Below are 17,293 nucleotides of genomic sequence, written 5' to 3' on the forward strand. Positions count from 1 at the left end.
CTAAACCAAAAAAAATTAATAAAAACATTTACTTTAAAATTTTTTTTGTTTTTAGTCCTACATAAATTTCAAATAAACCATTAGTTTAAATACCTTGTAAAATTTCTCCCAAGGATGCTATTAATGCAAGCGTCAATTTGAAGCTTGAACCGAACCACCTCAAGCCTCGGCATATTATCAACGTCGATTCCATACAAAAGTCAACAAAAGTATATCGAAACAATATCGATAATATGTCGAGGCTTGAGGTGGGTAGGTGTAAGCTTCAAATTGACGCTTGCATAAGAGTGGAGCAATGAATAAACAAATATAATGCACTACGTAAAAATCCTGTCCTTTATTAACATTTGAAGGTACTGCTTACTATACCAAAATTCAAAAATACACCCTGATATCCAAAGAATAGAAATAATATCCAATGTATAATGATTTATATTCATACGTAGCGGTAAACATAAACAGAAAGCAAAATTTTACTCCTACGCTACTCAAATTTGGTACACTTACCGGAGTGCTTTCAACTGGTCAACCGGCGTCTTCAGCTGATGTTACTGCTCTGAAGATTTGACGTTGCTAGTGATGTTGTTGAGACACCTCCGATGACGTAAAATCTTCAGCAATAACATCCGCAGAAGACGCCGGATGACCCGGTGAAAGCACTCCGGTGAGTGTCCCAATTTTGAGTAGCGTAGAAGTATAATTTTGCTTTCTTATATCCAATGTTTTAACATATCCATTCATCTGACCTGCGGAGGTCATCATCCATTGCTACTTCCGGTCACATGACCCAGTTTTCCTACTACAGTTTGATCAGCTCATAATAGACAGGAATTGTTAGGCCTTTAAGGGCTGGGGTATGAACGTTTGGACAGTATTTATTGTGGGACATTAGAGCACATCAGACATATCGAATTGCATTCTGAATACGAAGAATGTCATTCTGATATCAAATAATTTTGATTTTTGAAATTGCAATTTAATACACATTTTATGGCAAATCATTAAAATTGATATTTTTGATATTTAACAGTACTTGAAGTAAACTTTATAAATCTGATGATTTATACTTAAAGTGTATGTAGGTGGGATGAAAAGCCGACGATCAATTGAAAATTTGACCTTTTCAGTATTGAAGATATGGATTTTTTTTCCCAAAACACAAAAAAAAATTATGTCTTTTTGGGAAAAAATCCATATCTTCAATATGAAAGGTCAAAATTTTCAATTGACCGTCGGCTTTTCCTCCTTGCTACATACACTTTAAGAATATGTCATTAGATTTATATAATTTACTTCGAGGACTGTTATATATCAAACATTTGAAAAATATCAAATTTTTATAATTTGTCATAAAATTTGTATTATATTGTGATTTTCAAAAAATGAAAATTATTTGATATCAGAAAGACATGCTTCGTATTCAGAATGCAATTCGATAGGTCTGAGGTGCTCTCATGTCCCACAAAAAATACTGTCGAAACGCAATAAACGCTCATTTTAGATCCCTTAACACTACGCCGAAAAGTAGACCAACGTTACAAGTGATATAGTTGACCTGTCTGGTCTATATTTTTTGTGTTAAAGAAACTAGACAAAGTACATTAATAATTCATTATACTTCTGGCGAGATGTCATAAGACAATTCTCCAAATCAAATATATTGATGTTAATCTGCCATGTTATAAGGACCGGCGATTATGAGTTGATCAATCTATACCACTAAATCCAACAACAGTCGATTGAAGACCGGTGGATGCTGGTCACAGGCCATCAACCTCCACAATGAAATTTGTTTAAAAAATGCTCAATATTCAATGTTCTTATTATTTGAGAACATAATCTCCTTTGCAATAAGGAATAACAAGTTAACAATAAATAAATATTTACATGAAAGCTATTTATTCGCATTAATAAAATTATATAATAACAACTCAGGGGGAAATCTGGCTATAGAGGTTGTGCATATGACGTATCATACGGTGGACTACTCAAATGCATTCAACAAAAGCATGATTGCAATCTACCGACAGTTTGTCTCACACACATAACAAATGCACTACGTTGATTGCAACATTTGACTGAATGGACTGCACTGCGCCATGCTTACGGTGAAGGACACTGGTTCAAATCCTTTGTTTGAAGCCAATCAATAATTGCACGCACAACCTCTATTCGCCATCGAAGTGACGGAATAAATTGGATTAACTACCATAGCAATGGGGTAAAAAAAATTGTGAAATACCGTGCTGCACTGGTATGTTCATGCGGTACCTCTGCATTGAACCATATCAAGCTGATCACTTGCACCTGTAAGACTGGCAAATTTGAAAGGAGGGGTATTGTATTCAATCTATGATCGCAGACATATCACAGGTGATGAGTGCAACCTGCTTGTAGTGCAGCGCAATACATTCAAAAATAGTTTTGCCCCATTGCTGTGGTAGTTAATCCGATTTATTACGTCACTTCGATGGCGAAAAGTACTTCACAAGAGCAATGGGCTATTCCATGTGAAACCTTTGTTTCATAACCACTAAGCGTGAAAAATTACACATGCAAAAATTACCATTTTTACAGTATATAATAATAAAAGTAACCCTTCCAACATATTTCAGCAGCAATTGATACAGCAAACACAATTATGTGTATATCCATATCAAAAGGATGCAAGTGGAGGTCACTTATTCACATGGTTTAGAAATATTATTATCAGTATTTCATTTATCACATACCGTGACCAAACGGCCAATTACAATTTGAACATACATATAAAAACATTAAAAAGATTTAACACTTGAAGAACTTTAAAAGACATCAAAAACAAATTGCACACAAATATTGTTGTCAAAAGAGAACATTCCTAAACCTTGTGACCTGTGGATGATGTGAAGTGACCTCCTCTTGAGATAAGTCTGGAATCTATTCCAAGCTATTTTATATGTTAAAAGAGACACATGCACCAGCCAACAAGTACATCCTTTTGATATGGATGTACACATATGCCATATTGCATAGATCATTTCAGTAACAAGTTGAAATCTAACCTAAATTAAATATTTAATTAAGAAATAAAGGGCAATGCCCTATCCTTTACACATAAATGTTTCTGAGGCAGTAAAAATGGGTGAGGCACAGCTGAACCCATTGTTTAAATGTTTTTACTGGCGAGGACACATCACTTGGTTGTAAACAGGCCTGTACGCAGGATTTCATTTGGGGGGTGCTGATTTTGAAAAAATGAACTTTTTTCCAAGGGGGTGATTTTGTGAAAAGTGAACTTTCTTCCCAAAATTTGGACCTTTTTTGTCTAAAAAAGCATAGAAAAAATGATTTTTTTGCTCGCTTTTCCAAAAAAAAATTTTGGGGGGGGGGGGGTGCATCACACCCCCGCACCCCCCTGCGTACGGGCCTGGTTGTAAAGGATAAGGCAGCAACCTTTGTTTCTATTCTTTTACCACAAAAATAGTGCGATTTAAAGAGATAATATGTGACATGATCAAGGGGAATAAGTCACATGTCGGCCCTGGTCCAAAATGAGTTTTACACAGGTTTCTAAAGAAGACATTTAGAGCTTTCAGAAACTGAAAACTCCATGTTGATACGACTTTTCTTTGTGAAGTTACATCAATTTATCAATCGCTGAAAACAATAGAATTTTAACACTTTCTTTGCCAATATCTCAAAATCAATATTAGCGACATCCGACTCATTTCCCTTGATCATGTCACATATCACTTTTGTGCCAAAAAATGTGAAGTTGGTTTAGGGATGATATCAAAACTCGACGGGTGGTTCTGGGCGGTTCCATCCGGTTGAAGCCGGTTTCTATTGTTCTAAATAATGGACCGCAGTTCAACCGTGACCAGTAATCACCAATTTTGATTTCATTCCTTACATAAAGATACAACAATGTGTACATGTATCCACAGCCCAATCCAACTGTATTGTGGGAAAATTGTATGTAGCCTCGAGTATTGCTTTCCATAGCACTTAATTTCAAATATATTGCTTTCACATGACGCATTTTGACAAATCACAGTGACCATCCATTATACAAAATACTGCGATTTGTCCAAAAGCGTCACTTGAGCCTCTTAATCGCAATAATGTGCCCTGACTGCATCTGAAACGCAAAACAATGTGATACATACATACAAGGTGTTTTATAACCTACAAACACTGCACAGAAATAGATTTTTACACCAGCATTTAATATTTTTACAAAAGAAGTTATCATCTCATACAAATTAATAAAATATTGCAATATCTTGGATATTGGGCTGCACTACTGGGCTATTCAAGTTGAAATCCATACACCCCCTGTGGAAGACATGACCTTAATCTCCCACACAGGGGGTGTGAATTTCGAATGTGGTTACTTGAATGGGTGGCTCCATTTGAAATTCACTCTCCCTATGTGGGAGATTTAGGTCATGTCTTCCATAGGGGGTGTTTGGAATTTAACTGCGCCCAGAGAGCCCCACTTTTTGCACTTTGTGCAATTTGTGTACTATTTTGCACTGTTTTGAACTTTTTTGCAGCTTCACATAACTTTGTTCCTTCTCCGCAGGACTAATCTCCATAGTTACACCAGGTCTAAAGTCAGGTCCAGTCTATCTTGTTTTGTGCAAATATTGAACCAACTGATTTCTGATTGGTTGATTAAGTGATACATTCATCTGAGTAACCAATTAAAATACAGCTTTATTCCTACCACCATTCTTACCATGTTTCTGATTGGCTCAATAAATCATGATAGTCTGCTTGTAACCAATCAGCAGGTAGTACTCATGAGGTTAAGCCTCTTCATCCCTATTACCATTCTTACAATGTTTCTGAGGTTAAAGGAAGGTGACCTGATATATTTGGAAAATCAAATTCTTTAAAACTTATGTATAACATAAACTGTTGTCCCTTTCAAGGATTCATGTAAATGTTCATTGTAAATGTGACTAATTCTTCATGGAATTACTGACATTTAATACAGCATAAAACTGGTAGTCTACAGTGTTTTTATTAATGATATACTCATCATGATCATGTAATAAATTGATATCAAATAAGAGATCATATTTTTCTCATTAACATACTGAAATTAGGAGTTCCAAATCGGTGTATTTCCGAGGATATCATCAAAAACTGCTGAATTAGTCAAAAATTCAGCAGTTTTTTGATGATTTCTTCGGAAATATACCAATTTGGAACGCCTAATTTCAATATGTTAATGAGAAAAATATGAGCTTTCACCTGATACCAAAATCTGCATTTTGATAGGGTAAAGTTGGGGATGAAGCTGTCAATCAGGTCACCCACCTTTAAGCCTCTTCTTACAATGTTTCTGATAGGCTCAATATATCATCATAGTCTTCTTACAACCAATCAGCAGGTAGTACTCATAGGGTTAAGCCTCTTCAGCCCTACTACCATTCTTACAATGTTTCTGATAGGCTCAATATATCATAATAGTCTTCTTGCAACCAATCAGCAGGTAGTACTCATAGGGTTAAGCCTCTTCAGCTTTATAATTCCTACCACCATTCTTACAATGTTTCTGATAGGCTCATAGTAGTCTTCTTATAACCAATCAGCAAAACAAAATTGGACAAACATGGTATCAAAACGCGCGTACATAAACCACATTTCTTTCCATATTAAAATATTGTGAATACAATTTTAGTTCTGAAGGTATAATTATAGGTTAATAAATGCGTATCACATGCTGGGAGTGAAATTGTACAAAGTAATGCATGCGTACTGAGATGCTGATGCGTCTATTGCATAAACTCACACGGGGAGGAGTGCATTAGACATATCAACATCTCAGTACAAGTGCAATTACAATATTTATGCACGGCTAGTAATTTACTAACATTTGCTATGATTGGTTCTCACTATCTAGGAGTGTATGAAGCATATGTGACGTTTCATGTCAAAAGGAAACACTTTTGGGCAGGATCGTAAATATTAATGTTTAAAATATTGTCTGATAGTTTCAGACCGGAATATAACTGGCATCTTGTATTTTTAGAGACATTTTTCAAGGTAATTCCTACTCTCAACATTGTCAATAATATTTTTATTTCCAATTTTATAATACCATAACTTACGAACTCAATATCTTCGCTTAGGAATGTCCGATTTCATTGGGGAAAACTATGTTTTGGAGCAAAATATCTCTATATTTAAGATATGTAAAAACCTCAAAATTTATAACCTGCCCAAAATTTAAGTGTCTCCTTTTGACATGACACGTCACATATTTGTAACGGCTATGTTACTTTTTGTAAAGTCTTTAGTTACGTTTATAGGACTTAATCAATCTTCATGTTTTGTACCCTACAATGACTGCACAGATTCTGTTCCGACAATATATTTTTACACAGATCTGTGTTTGAATTATTTTTTGACAAAAATTATCATCTGGTAAAAATAATACAATTTTGCAATATCTTTATTGCAGCAATGGCTTAGCCAGAAAGCTGGTTAATATCAGCATCACAATAATTCACATATGAAACTTGCATAGAGGGCGAAGATTAACCTCCTTATATAGCAGAACACATACTATATTTTCATGATTTTGTGACTTAATCCCCTTATATCTAGCATCCACAATTAATAAAAAGCAATACAATTGATGTATACTATACTACACATAATGTGCAAAAATTGGAAAGATCAAGAATTTAATGATTGCATCAAATTTGGTGCAACTGAGAAAGTTGCATATTTAAACAGATTATGCAGTGTGAAATTGCACTTCACATTTATAACTCTGTACTTCCCATACTACACACAAAAATATCCAAACACTTAAAATGAAAGCAATAGCTTACCCAGCAAACACAACACGTTTTCGACATCATTCGCAAAAGGTTATAAAAGGTTGTCAGAAAACGTTTTTAAACATTTAAAAATGTCGGGTTATATAAAGGGTATATTAAGAGTATAAAACGTTTTCATAACCTTAAAAACATTTTTGATAATCTACTGCTCAGCAAACAAAAATGTTTTACAGAAAACGTTTAAATGTCGGGTTATATAAATGGTATAAAAACGTTTTAATAACATTCCAAAAACATTCTTGAAAACTTGATACAAAACATTCTAAACAGAATGTTATTTTGGGGTTGAAAAAATATTTTTGTAAAAATGTTTGCCCAAAATATTTTCAATAACGTTTTAAAACATTTTCATGACCTTTATATAACCGGACATTTAAATGTTATTAAAATGTTTTGAAAAAAACATTTTAAGAACATTTCTGTGTTTGCTGGGTTCAAATATTTTAACATAATGTTATTTAAGTATTGACACAATATTTGGCAAAAATGTAAAAAAAAATAGTTTACAATAACATTTTTTGAAAACATTTAAAAATATTGTTGTAGTGTGTTTTCATACAAAACGTTTTAAAAGCGTTATCATGACCTTTATATAACCCGACATTTTAATGTTATTAAAACGTTTTTACCTAAACCAAAAGCCAAAATATAACTTATTTAAAACGTTTTTAAAACGTTTTTGTGCTTGCTGGGTAGAGACGTAGTTGAGTCCAATATTTTAAAACTCTAAGCAAGGCCAATAAATGTTGGGCATAAAGTATCCAATTTTACCATTATTATGTTTTGAATCCAATATTTTCACACACTTTGATTCACCAAAACGTAAGAATGGAGATTATTTGGTTACGCCGACCCTTTTCCAATACCACTATTATTCATAATAATCATAAATAATACGGGAGACAAGGCAGATCAACATGCTCAGGGCAGAAAGCCCAGTTTTAGATACAGAAGGAAACCAGAGAACCTGAAGGAGAGTCATCTGGTAATAACCAGGGCTCGGACCCAGGACCTCAGTGGTGCAAAGCTGGGACAGAACCACTACACTAGGCCACTGCTAGACTGCTGCACTCATTCGTCAACCTTCTGGATTGACGACTGAGAAAACTGTGTGACGGATTTTGCAACAGGATTCCTGTGGCATACAGCATGCGCAGTTGTGTCCAAATTGACCTTTTGACCGAGTTGTTTTTAGAACTTCAAAGCGATCTTGTCACAATGGCACGGTAACAGCGATTTGATTATTTTCAGGAAGTCTGTCACAATATGAATTTAAATTTATTTAGTCGTCACTACAAAGCATAACACAGTACAAGCGCAGTGTAGAAGGCTGGTGGAGTCTGAGTCTAGGCCGCTCCCCCATCTGTACCGCTGATCTGCCATTTGCCATATGCTTTGTTGTACTCGCTATCAAGATAGCGCTTATGTCTCTGCTTGGACTTCTGAATCGCCTGATCATCATGATTCTGGAAGCAAATAAAGGAGAGAAAATGTCTTATTAAAATGATGCAGTTGTCTCCTGCTACACCCGTCTCTTTTTCCTGAACCCACAGGGACAGCCCATAAGAGCCAAAATAAAAAATTACTCTGGCACTTACCTTTGGTTTTAAATGGATATAGAGACTATATAGGCCTAATTATGTGGTGTGATCAAGCAAAAGCAATCTGAAGTCGGACATGTTCAATTTTCAGTTTCCTATAGGATTGTAAACGGCATTTGCAAAGCTGCATTATGCAGAAAACCCAATTGAATTTGGACAACAAGTTCACAAGAAATAAGTAGTTAAAGAGATATCAAAACAATAGGAAACAAAAGGAAATACTTCTTTGTTTGGCTATATCTCAAAATCAGCATTTCAGACTGATTTTGCATGATCACATATATGGACATATATATCTTGAAATGCCAAGAACGTATGACCCTCACCCTATACCCCACTGCTGTCAAGAATATAATACCTTGTTATTGGTATTAAACTCCCCCTCTAATAAATCTCCCCCCCTCCCATTATTATTTCAGTTGCCAAGCATGTTAGCATCATCAGTAAGCTTACAACTGACATGTCATATGATCACGAAATTGAATGGACAAATCCGATCCTACATTTCCATCCAATTCATCGCCACATTATAGCAGAATGTTCATATTTAACTAAATAAATTAAGTCAATCACGGTCTTACATAAAATGTACTTTCGCAAGTTTGTCATTGAAATTTCACTTCTATTAAACGCCACCGATTTGGCAAAATGCAACGTCCCCGGAGAGCATTTTACAAACAATACGGTATTATATTTGTCCCACCCTGGGGTAACACTCCTCGTAAGATCAGCATCAGCGTCAATTTATCCTACCGGGAGCGACACTCCATTTATGGATTGTGTGCAAGAAATGTTAATTTCCTTGGATATAACCTAGAGTCCGAAGTTTACCGTTTTCTAAAATCCATTTTCCGTGTTCTAATCCGTGTTGTAAAATTTGTAAATCCGTGTCATGAATGAAGCTTAAAATGTATAAACAATGATATTAATGTCACAATAAAGTGTTCAATATTGCGATCAATATGCTCCGATTGGAATATTCTCACGATAATAGGCCGACTTTTACGATGTTTGGAGGGATATAGGGGGTTCATGCCTTGGTAATATACCTTTATTTTGGTATTATTAAACACGTATTTTAGTCATAAAAATTGACATACACAACTCATGCTTGTTTTTAACACTTATTTCTCTTATCTTTTAACAATTTTTGTCACATCATACAGAAATGTCATTTTCCGTGTTGTACCTCTGATTCCGTGATTTTCTTCCGTTTTCCGTAAAACGGAAAACTTCGGATTCTGATATAACCTACCTCATTATCTGTTTGAAGGACCATAGCTCTCCCCGCCCTTCCTTCCCATACCGGTGTGGAGTACTTGTGCTGATAGGATTTCCGCAATGTTGGTGATAACGACTGCTCCAAGACAAGAACTATTTGATATCTCTGTGTATGAAAATAAAAATAGAATAGTTACGTTTTTGTAGTTTGTAACTTTTTAGACATTTGTCTAAAAAACCCAAATGGGCTGTAAGGCGACAGAAACAAAAACATGTTTTACAGGCCCGACCAACCCAGATTTTGCATTTTGGGAGAATTTTTTTTTTTTTTTACATTTTGATTAAATCATGTAAAATCAGCTGTTTTGAGGCCATAATGTTTTGATTGTGACTGAAAATATTTGAAAAAAATTCAGAACATTTTCAAAATATGTTTGCAAAAACATCATCAAATTTTTGTCAAATTTTCAAGCTCTCAAAAGTTTTGGTGATATTTTATGGTCATTTTCAAGAAAAAAATAATAAAAAAAATTCTGACAGATTAACCTACCGGTACTTGAAAAGTCCATCCACCCGTAAAACAGGGGTTTTTTTTGGTGGCTTGGCATAGACAGGCATACAAGTCAATCAACTGCCATGTGCATGTAATCCAGTAAATTATGATGGCCTTACAGTACTTAGCCCAGTATTAATATTACCAATAGCATTTATCATTAAAAGTCCATTATCAAGTCCATTTAGAAACAATAAAACCTGTGGGTTAATTGCTACTTGATGACCTGCACCGTTCATACATTTCATATACAGCAAGTCTGATATAATTGCTACTTGCTGCTGTACCATAAAAACAATGCATGCATTAAGTTCACACACAAGTGCAATAGTCAATATTCCATTGCACTCATGCACAGCTACCATGGCAATACCAAGGATTCTTGAGTATAATATACTATGGGATAAGCCACATGTTTGTGCAAATGAAGTCAGTCATGCACTTCAATGCGCGTTCATGCATGCGCTGCGTAAGAGGTTGACCTGTGGAAGAGGTGATGCATGTTAACGTCATCGTTTCAAAAAAATTAAATGGCGAATAACTACGAATATTTGGTTGTTTCTTTCCATTACTATCATATTGTGAAAAACCAAGTAGCTGAGGAGTTAGCTCAATATGCTAGGAAAATATTATCTGCTATGACCCCATGTTGACTTTGGGTAAATAAGCTGTATTTTTGCCGGAAAGGGTCTGAATAATTGGCAGTCGATGTGCGCCATCTTGGAAAAATGTGGTGTACCAAACTCCCCAGCAACTGTCAATCAAACTATGGGATAAGTCTGTTTCACTATTGAAGTAGTATGCACAACATTGTCATGCACATGTACGTAAATGTTAGGCGTTACTAGGTGTACCAAACTCCTTAGCAACCGTCAATCAAACTGCCGTAAAGTGACTTCACTTTTTATACAGGGATTGAATATGAGTGTCACGGCCCTGGCAATACTGACAAACAGAGTGTATAGCATGCGTGGTGATCACTTAGACTTGCTTATCATAAATGTGGGTGTTGCTTCTAAAATAGATACAGTAGATATTTTTTAATTTATTTTGTTGTCCTTATGATTTATAAAATTAAGTGGATAAAAAAGATTAAGTATATAAAAAAACATTAAATCTTATTTAATTGTTCAGTGGAAAGGGAATAATTATTAGCATTCGGTGAAATATGGAGTCATCTTTTTAACTCGGCATAGCGTCGTTGAATGGAACACTGCATATTTTACCTCGTGTAAATATTGTTACCATAGTGCACATAAATATTCAAGATTTGTATACTATATGACATACCTGTCTTTGCCATTCCTTTTCTGTACTTGCTATCGTACTAAAAGTATTACCCATCATGGCAATTAACATATTCACTAACAGCAAAGTCACTAACACCATGTACACAAAGAACAGGGCCTGAAAAAAAAAGAAACAAAACAAAATATCATTGTCTGAAACTTGTTATAGGCCTATAACAATGGGGTAGTGTGTAAAATTCAGCTAATAAGCAACTACAATCCAGGAAAAAAAATAGTTGGCACAATTGCACTAAACAATGGAAATGCGTGCCCTATCAAAATTGGAGAGGCGAGTGAAACATTCATGCAATATATGTGAAGTACAGACTCCCCCCCTATATCTCTTCCCCACTCCCCATCTTTCAATGTTGGAGGGTCTCACAGGCCTGTTGACAACATGGCTTGGTCCAACATTGAATTGGGGAGTGGGGAAGAGATATACCAAAAGACAGGCAAAGTGTGCCAACCTTTTTTTCCTGGATTGTAGTCCTGAAAGTAACATGTCCTGAATGAAAGTAGGGCTGTTGTCGGGTTGAATTTTCATTGTCGATAAGGGGTTATTTTCTGAAGGGGTATTTTCAATTTTTTTTTACCCTGTCAGTTGTGAATTTTTCCTCTGAAGGGGTCCAAAACATTGCCCAAGGGGTATTTTTATAATATTATGTTTGAAGACATTTTTATCAATGTGCATGTTTTTGGAGAAGTGGCGGATCAGAGTAGAGCAGTCAGAAGGGGGGGGGGCAATTTTAGAAGAAAATAATAAAATGTAAAAAATGCCCCCTTTTTTTGCAAAATGAAGACCTAATTGAAGCGATTTTGGTGAACCATTTTGGCACTATTAATGTGTGAAATGAGCAATTCATGGAGCCTTTCGTGGACAGCAAGTTTTCCCTATTATGGTAGGCCTATATATTGTGTAAAACATAAATTGACAAATGTCGAAAGCAGAAAGTGGCCACGCATGGGGATGTTCCCCCCTCACAACTTGAAAAATGTTGCAAAATGAAGACCCAATTGAAGCGATTTGGTGGACCATTTTGGCACTACAACCTGTCTAAAAAAATTGTGCAAGTGGAAAGCGCAATCTTTGGCCATTAGAAAATTCTGTTGTGACATGATTTGCAAAATGTGATGGGCCCTGCATATCAGGAGTAGGTCCTTAATGCCAAAAGCCGAGAATAAATGCACAATTTTGGGCGTTTCTCTATTCAAATCTTGCAACAGACATGCCAACTTTGAAATCCAGATTTCCGTAGGCCTACTCAGAAGAACAAAAATCCGTATTTTGCACCCTAAAACCGTATTTTTTAAATAAGTACCTTTTGCATACCTGCCAACCCCAGAAACCCCAAAAGTAGAACACATAATTGAGAGGGAGCACTTGTGCGACCGAGCACGTAACGGCCCGGGTCCAGGGGCCCACTTTACAAATTTGCAATCAAATTTAGCAATACAGAAAGATGCTTCCTTTACGAGTTATCACTCATTGAAAGTGCTACTTTGCTATACTTTACATGGAAAGCGGCCATCTTAAAGTCGTCATATTTATTTAATTACATAACTGATCAAGCTGAATTCGGATATATGATGCACAGTTGAAAATTAATTTTTAAAAGATTTGGTGACCTCAGTCGACCTTTGACCTTGTATGTGACCTTTGACCTCACAAAATTGGATAAAGTATCTAGACCAAACAAATTGGGTTAAGTTACTTCTAATGTTGTTATACTAAAAATGCAGTAAACCTTTGACGAGCGCGTATTGTAAGGATGGTAACTGGACATTTCATCCCCTCGCGTTTTCATCCCCTGGACATTTCATCCCCTCGCATCCCCTGGACATTTCATCCCCTCATGTTAAAACGCTATTGTAGCGTTCTTTGAGCGTGACAGTAAAAAGATTGCATATGAATATAATAATTGTTTAGGATCTTTAGAAGGAAATTAATCTTTATTTAAAATTAGTCTTATTTATCCAATGTATGCACCGTGTAAGTCCGTGTTCTGTATGAGCTATCACACAGCTCCCATCACGCGTATAAAAATCGATCGATGTTGAATGACAATAGTGCAATGAATTTACCTATTGAACAGTGCGTGTAGGCCCCCTACACGAATGATTCTAATTCAGTATTACGCCTAGTATTATTATTAAAAGTATTATTATTTTGTTATTTTACCGGGGTAGGCCTATCGTTATCATTATATTATTATTATTAATATTTTTATTATTATTATTATTTATATTATTATACTTTGTTTTTTGTTGTTGTTGATATTAGCCTGTACTATTTAAGCTAAAGTGTGTTTCTTCTCTTTCTTCCTGTTATTTATGTATTTATTGTGTATTGTTTATGTATCTATAGGCTGTTTATTTATTTATAATTATTATGATTTATGTATTTATTATTTATTTTGTTTGTTTATTTATTTATTATTATTTACTTAGTTGTTCATCTAACAAAATTAGTACATTTTTATGGGAACCATGTATCTGTTATGTGGATAGTATGTTATATTATTAATAAGATAGTGATAAAAGATAATAGCATCAAATATGTCTGCATATATGGTCGAATCCAACGAAAAGTGTACACGGCATGTTCAGGGCCATAACTTAAAAGTATTAATCAATTGGCATTCATTTTTGTATTGTGTTTATTCGCCTTGATCATACGCTTCGCGCCATATATAATAAGACCCCCCTTCTGTGAAAAACTTAGACACAGAGACCCCAAAAACATGCTATTTTTACCCCATTTTTTCAAAATATTTCTTAACGTATTTTAAAAAACGTCTAAATCAGTTATGAAAAGAAGTCATTGGATTGAATCTAAATTGATTTCCTGAAAGGCGTGTATTCAAAGATTGCCTGTTCAATTTTTCACATATTTGTACATAATTATGAATTTTTTGTGATCATTTTTGAGTGGTATTTTTTACATTACCTACGAATACAATTTTTCATAGCACTAGATATATCTTTAAAAAATGGAAATCACTAATAAATGCGCAATTGATACAAGCTTTGATATGTCCAATACTGAAATGCATTGCATTCAGGCATCTTTATTATTGTGTTTAGCTGCCAGAAATTCTAAATGGCACAAAGGTAGGTTTGGTAAAAATATGCATTACCTCCGAATACATGTTAAAAGCTGTGTCATTTCCACAAAGTGAGAGAATAGTAAACAATAGTTAAGCAATAGGTGCAGGGTAATACACTCTTTATTTCTACCAAGTTTCAATAGCCTGTGTTTAAATATTTCTGAGATGTCAACAATAAAAGCAAGTATTCGGAGGTAAATTTCGGTAACCGAATGTTACCTACGAATACAATTTGACATCATGACAGTATTGTGAAACACCGCCATTCATGCCAATGCCCATATTGGTACATAACGAAGGCCTGTATGTTTGCTATCAAATCATATGTCAATCAAAGTTGCGAATTCACATACATGCCCACCATGCAAAACTGAATACGGCTTAATTGTTGAAAATATGTACTGAAATAGACGACGGTCTGCTCATTTGAAAGAAAAATCAGATTCAAAGAAGATTAGAAGGAGATAAATACTTGGATTTGTCAACTGTCATGTGTGCTTCATTTTAAATGTTTACCGACCTTCTGGTGTCTGAGTAATTTGTGTCCAAATTGATTTATTCGAAGGTAACTTTTGACGTTTTCGCTAAGGTTACCTACGAATACCATGGAAAAACGACTGTTCTCATTGTCTCATGATCTAGACAACATAATGATGGACCCTGGTATAAAGCTAACTGTAGTTGCCCTCAAACGAAAGGCCACAAGACGTAACTGACTCCAAGATGGACTTCACAAGTCTGCAATAACGGTTTTAAGCGAGTTGTGTGCAATTAAGCAAATTAAAGTCACTTTAGTGCCTTTGTTTCTTACTTCAATACTCTTTCAACCGCTGTGAACCGACATTATTAATACATGGTAGGGTCTAAAGTATCAATAAACGCACATAAAGAAAATGATACATTCAAAGTGCTTTATAAAATGAAGTTTTGATTGGGATATCCACCAAAAGTCTAATTCTTACCTACAAATACTGAAATGTTACTTACGAATACAGCATAATACATGACATGTGTAATGAAGTGTCGCTACCAATGGAAATTAATTGTCAAAAACTTTAAGCGGTACCCCAGGACACTATTATTACCCATATACGGATTCATTCAACAATTATTTATTATGTAAAATTGCTGATTAACTACTTGTATATCACAAGGCGGTTCTCGAACCACGAGTCTCGCCTGCTTTTGTGACCGCCTGCTTTTGCGATTACTTTGGTAGAGGTAAATGAATTTGGCGGTTATCGGCTGGGCACGATTATCTGGCTGATGGTGACTGTATGCCCATGCAACAGTTTTTACTAATTTGACTTCAGATTACCCCTGGTGGACTCGAAATGACCTTCCCAAAATTTGGCTTTAAATGATGACTGTACCCACCAAGTGTCATGCCCATACGACAGTATTTACTCATTTGACCTCAGATGACCCCTGGTGACCCAGAAATGACCTTCCAAAAATTTGGCTTTAAATGTTGACTGTACCCACCAAGTTTCATGCCCATTTGACAGGTTTTACTAATTTGACCTCAGATGACCCCTGGTGACCTCGCAATGACCTTCCAAAAATTTGGCTTTAAATGTTGACTGTACCCCCCAAGTTTCATGCCCATCCAACAGTTTTTACTAATTTGACCTCAGATGACCCCTGGTGACCTCAAAATGACCTTCCACAAATTTGGCTTTAAATGTTGACTGCACCCACCAAATTTCATGCCCATACGACAATTTTTACTAATTTGACCTCAGATGACCCCTGGTGACCCCAAAATGACCTTCCAAAAATTTGGCTTTAAATGTTGACTGTACCCACCAAGTTTCATGCCCATCCAACAGTTTTTACTAATTTGACCTCAGATGACCCCTGGTGACCTCGAAATGACCTTCCAAAAATTTGGCTTTAAATGTTGACTGTACCCACCAAGTTTCATGCCCATACGACAGTTTTTACTAATTTGACCTCAGATGACCCCTGGTAACCTTGAAATGACCTTCCACAAATTTGGCTTTAAATGTTGACTGCACCCACCAAGTTTCATGCCCATCCGACAGTTTTTACTAATTTGACCTCAGATGACCCCTGGTGACCTCGAAATGACCTTCCAAAAATTTGGCTTTAAATGTTGACTGTACCCACCAAGTTTCATGCCCATACGACAGTTTTTACTAATTTGACCTCAGATGACCCCTGGTGACCTTGAAATGACCTTCCACAAATTTGGCTTTAAATGTTGACTGCACCCACCAAGTTTCATGCCCATACGACAGTTTTTACTAATTTGACCTCAGATGAACCCTAGATGACCTCAGTGACCTTGACCCACTAACCAATACAAACCGGTTCTGTCTCGGGTCAAGATGCACCCATCCACCAAGTTTGAGGAACGTGCAACCCCTAGTCTCCGAGAAAATAGGCGGAAGGCAAACTTTAACCAAAACTTTAACCAAATTTGTCACATCCACACACACACACCCCCACACATACATACACACATACGGAAAAGTGATTATATAGTCTCCTGCCTTATCAGGCGAGACAAAAATGAAGTGGTCAAAATCTTGCTATAAAAAGCATCAAAAAATGTTTGATCTAAGGTAATAGCATTTATTCATTTGGACGTACCATCTGAAAGAGATCTAAAACTACCATTTTATTAATTCATTACCATAATAGCAAACTT

At 35.6% G+C, this 17,293-nt stretch overlaps 1 protein-coding gene and 2 long non-coding RNA genes across 3 annotated transcripts in view; all 3 read right to left on the minus strand.

The window, feature by feature from the left end:
* Positions 1-1,231: 1,231 nt before the first annotated feature.
* The window catches only part of LOC140162676 (uncharacterized), a 252,946-nt gene continuing 236,884 nt past the window's right edge, over positions 1,232-17,293 (minus strand). Inside the window, exon 4 of the long non-coding RNA XR_011860324.1 lies at positions 1,232-1,505. This is a non-coding gene — a long non-coding RNA (uncharacterized lncRNA). The remainder of the gene's footprint in view (positions 1,506-17,293) is intronic.
* LOC140162677 (uncharacterized) lies at positions 3,370-6,882 on the minus strand. Its single transcript, XR_011860325.1, has 2 exons — positions 5,408-6,882; positions 3,370-5,321 (listed from the first exon to the last, which is right to left on the minus strand). It is a non-coding gene; the product is annotated as an uncharacterized lncRNA (long non-coding RNA).
* The window catches only part of LOC140162671 (transient receptor potential cation channel subfamily V member 5-like), a 72,423-nt gene continuing 63,213 nt past the window's right edge, over positions 8,084-17,293 (minus strand). Inside the window, 3 exon segments of the mRNA XM_072185944.1 lie at positions 8,084-8,311; positions 9,702-9,833; positions 11,511-11,627. Of these exon segments, the coding sequence (XP_072042045.1) occupies positions 8,192-8,311; positions 9,702-9,833; positions 11,511-11,627 (369 nt within the window). The 3' untranslated portion in view covers positions 8,084-8,191.

The sequence above is a fragment of the Amphiura filiformis genome, chromosome 10, assembly GCF_039555335.1.
Source record: "Amphiura filiformis chromosome 10, Afil_fr2py, whole genome shotgun sequence".
Taxonomy (NCBI): Eukaryota; Metazoa; Echinodermata; class Ophiuroidea; order Amphilepidida; family Amphiuridae; genus Amphiura; species Amphiura filiformis.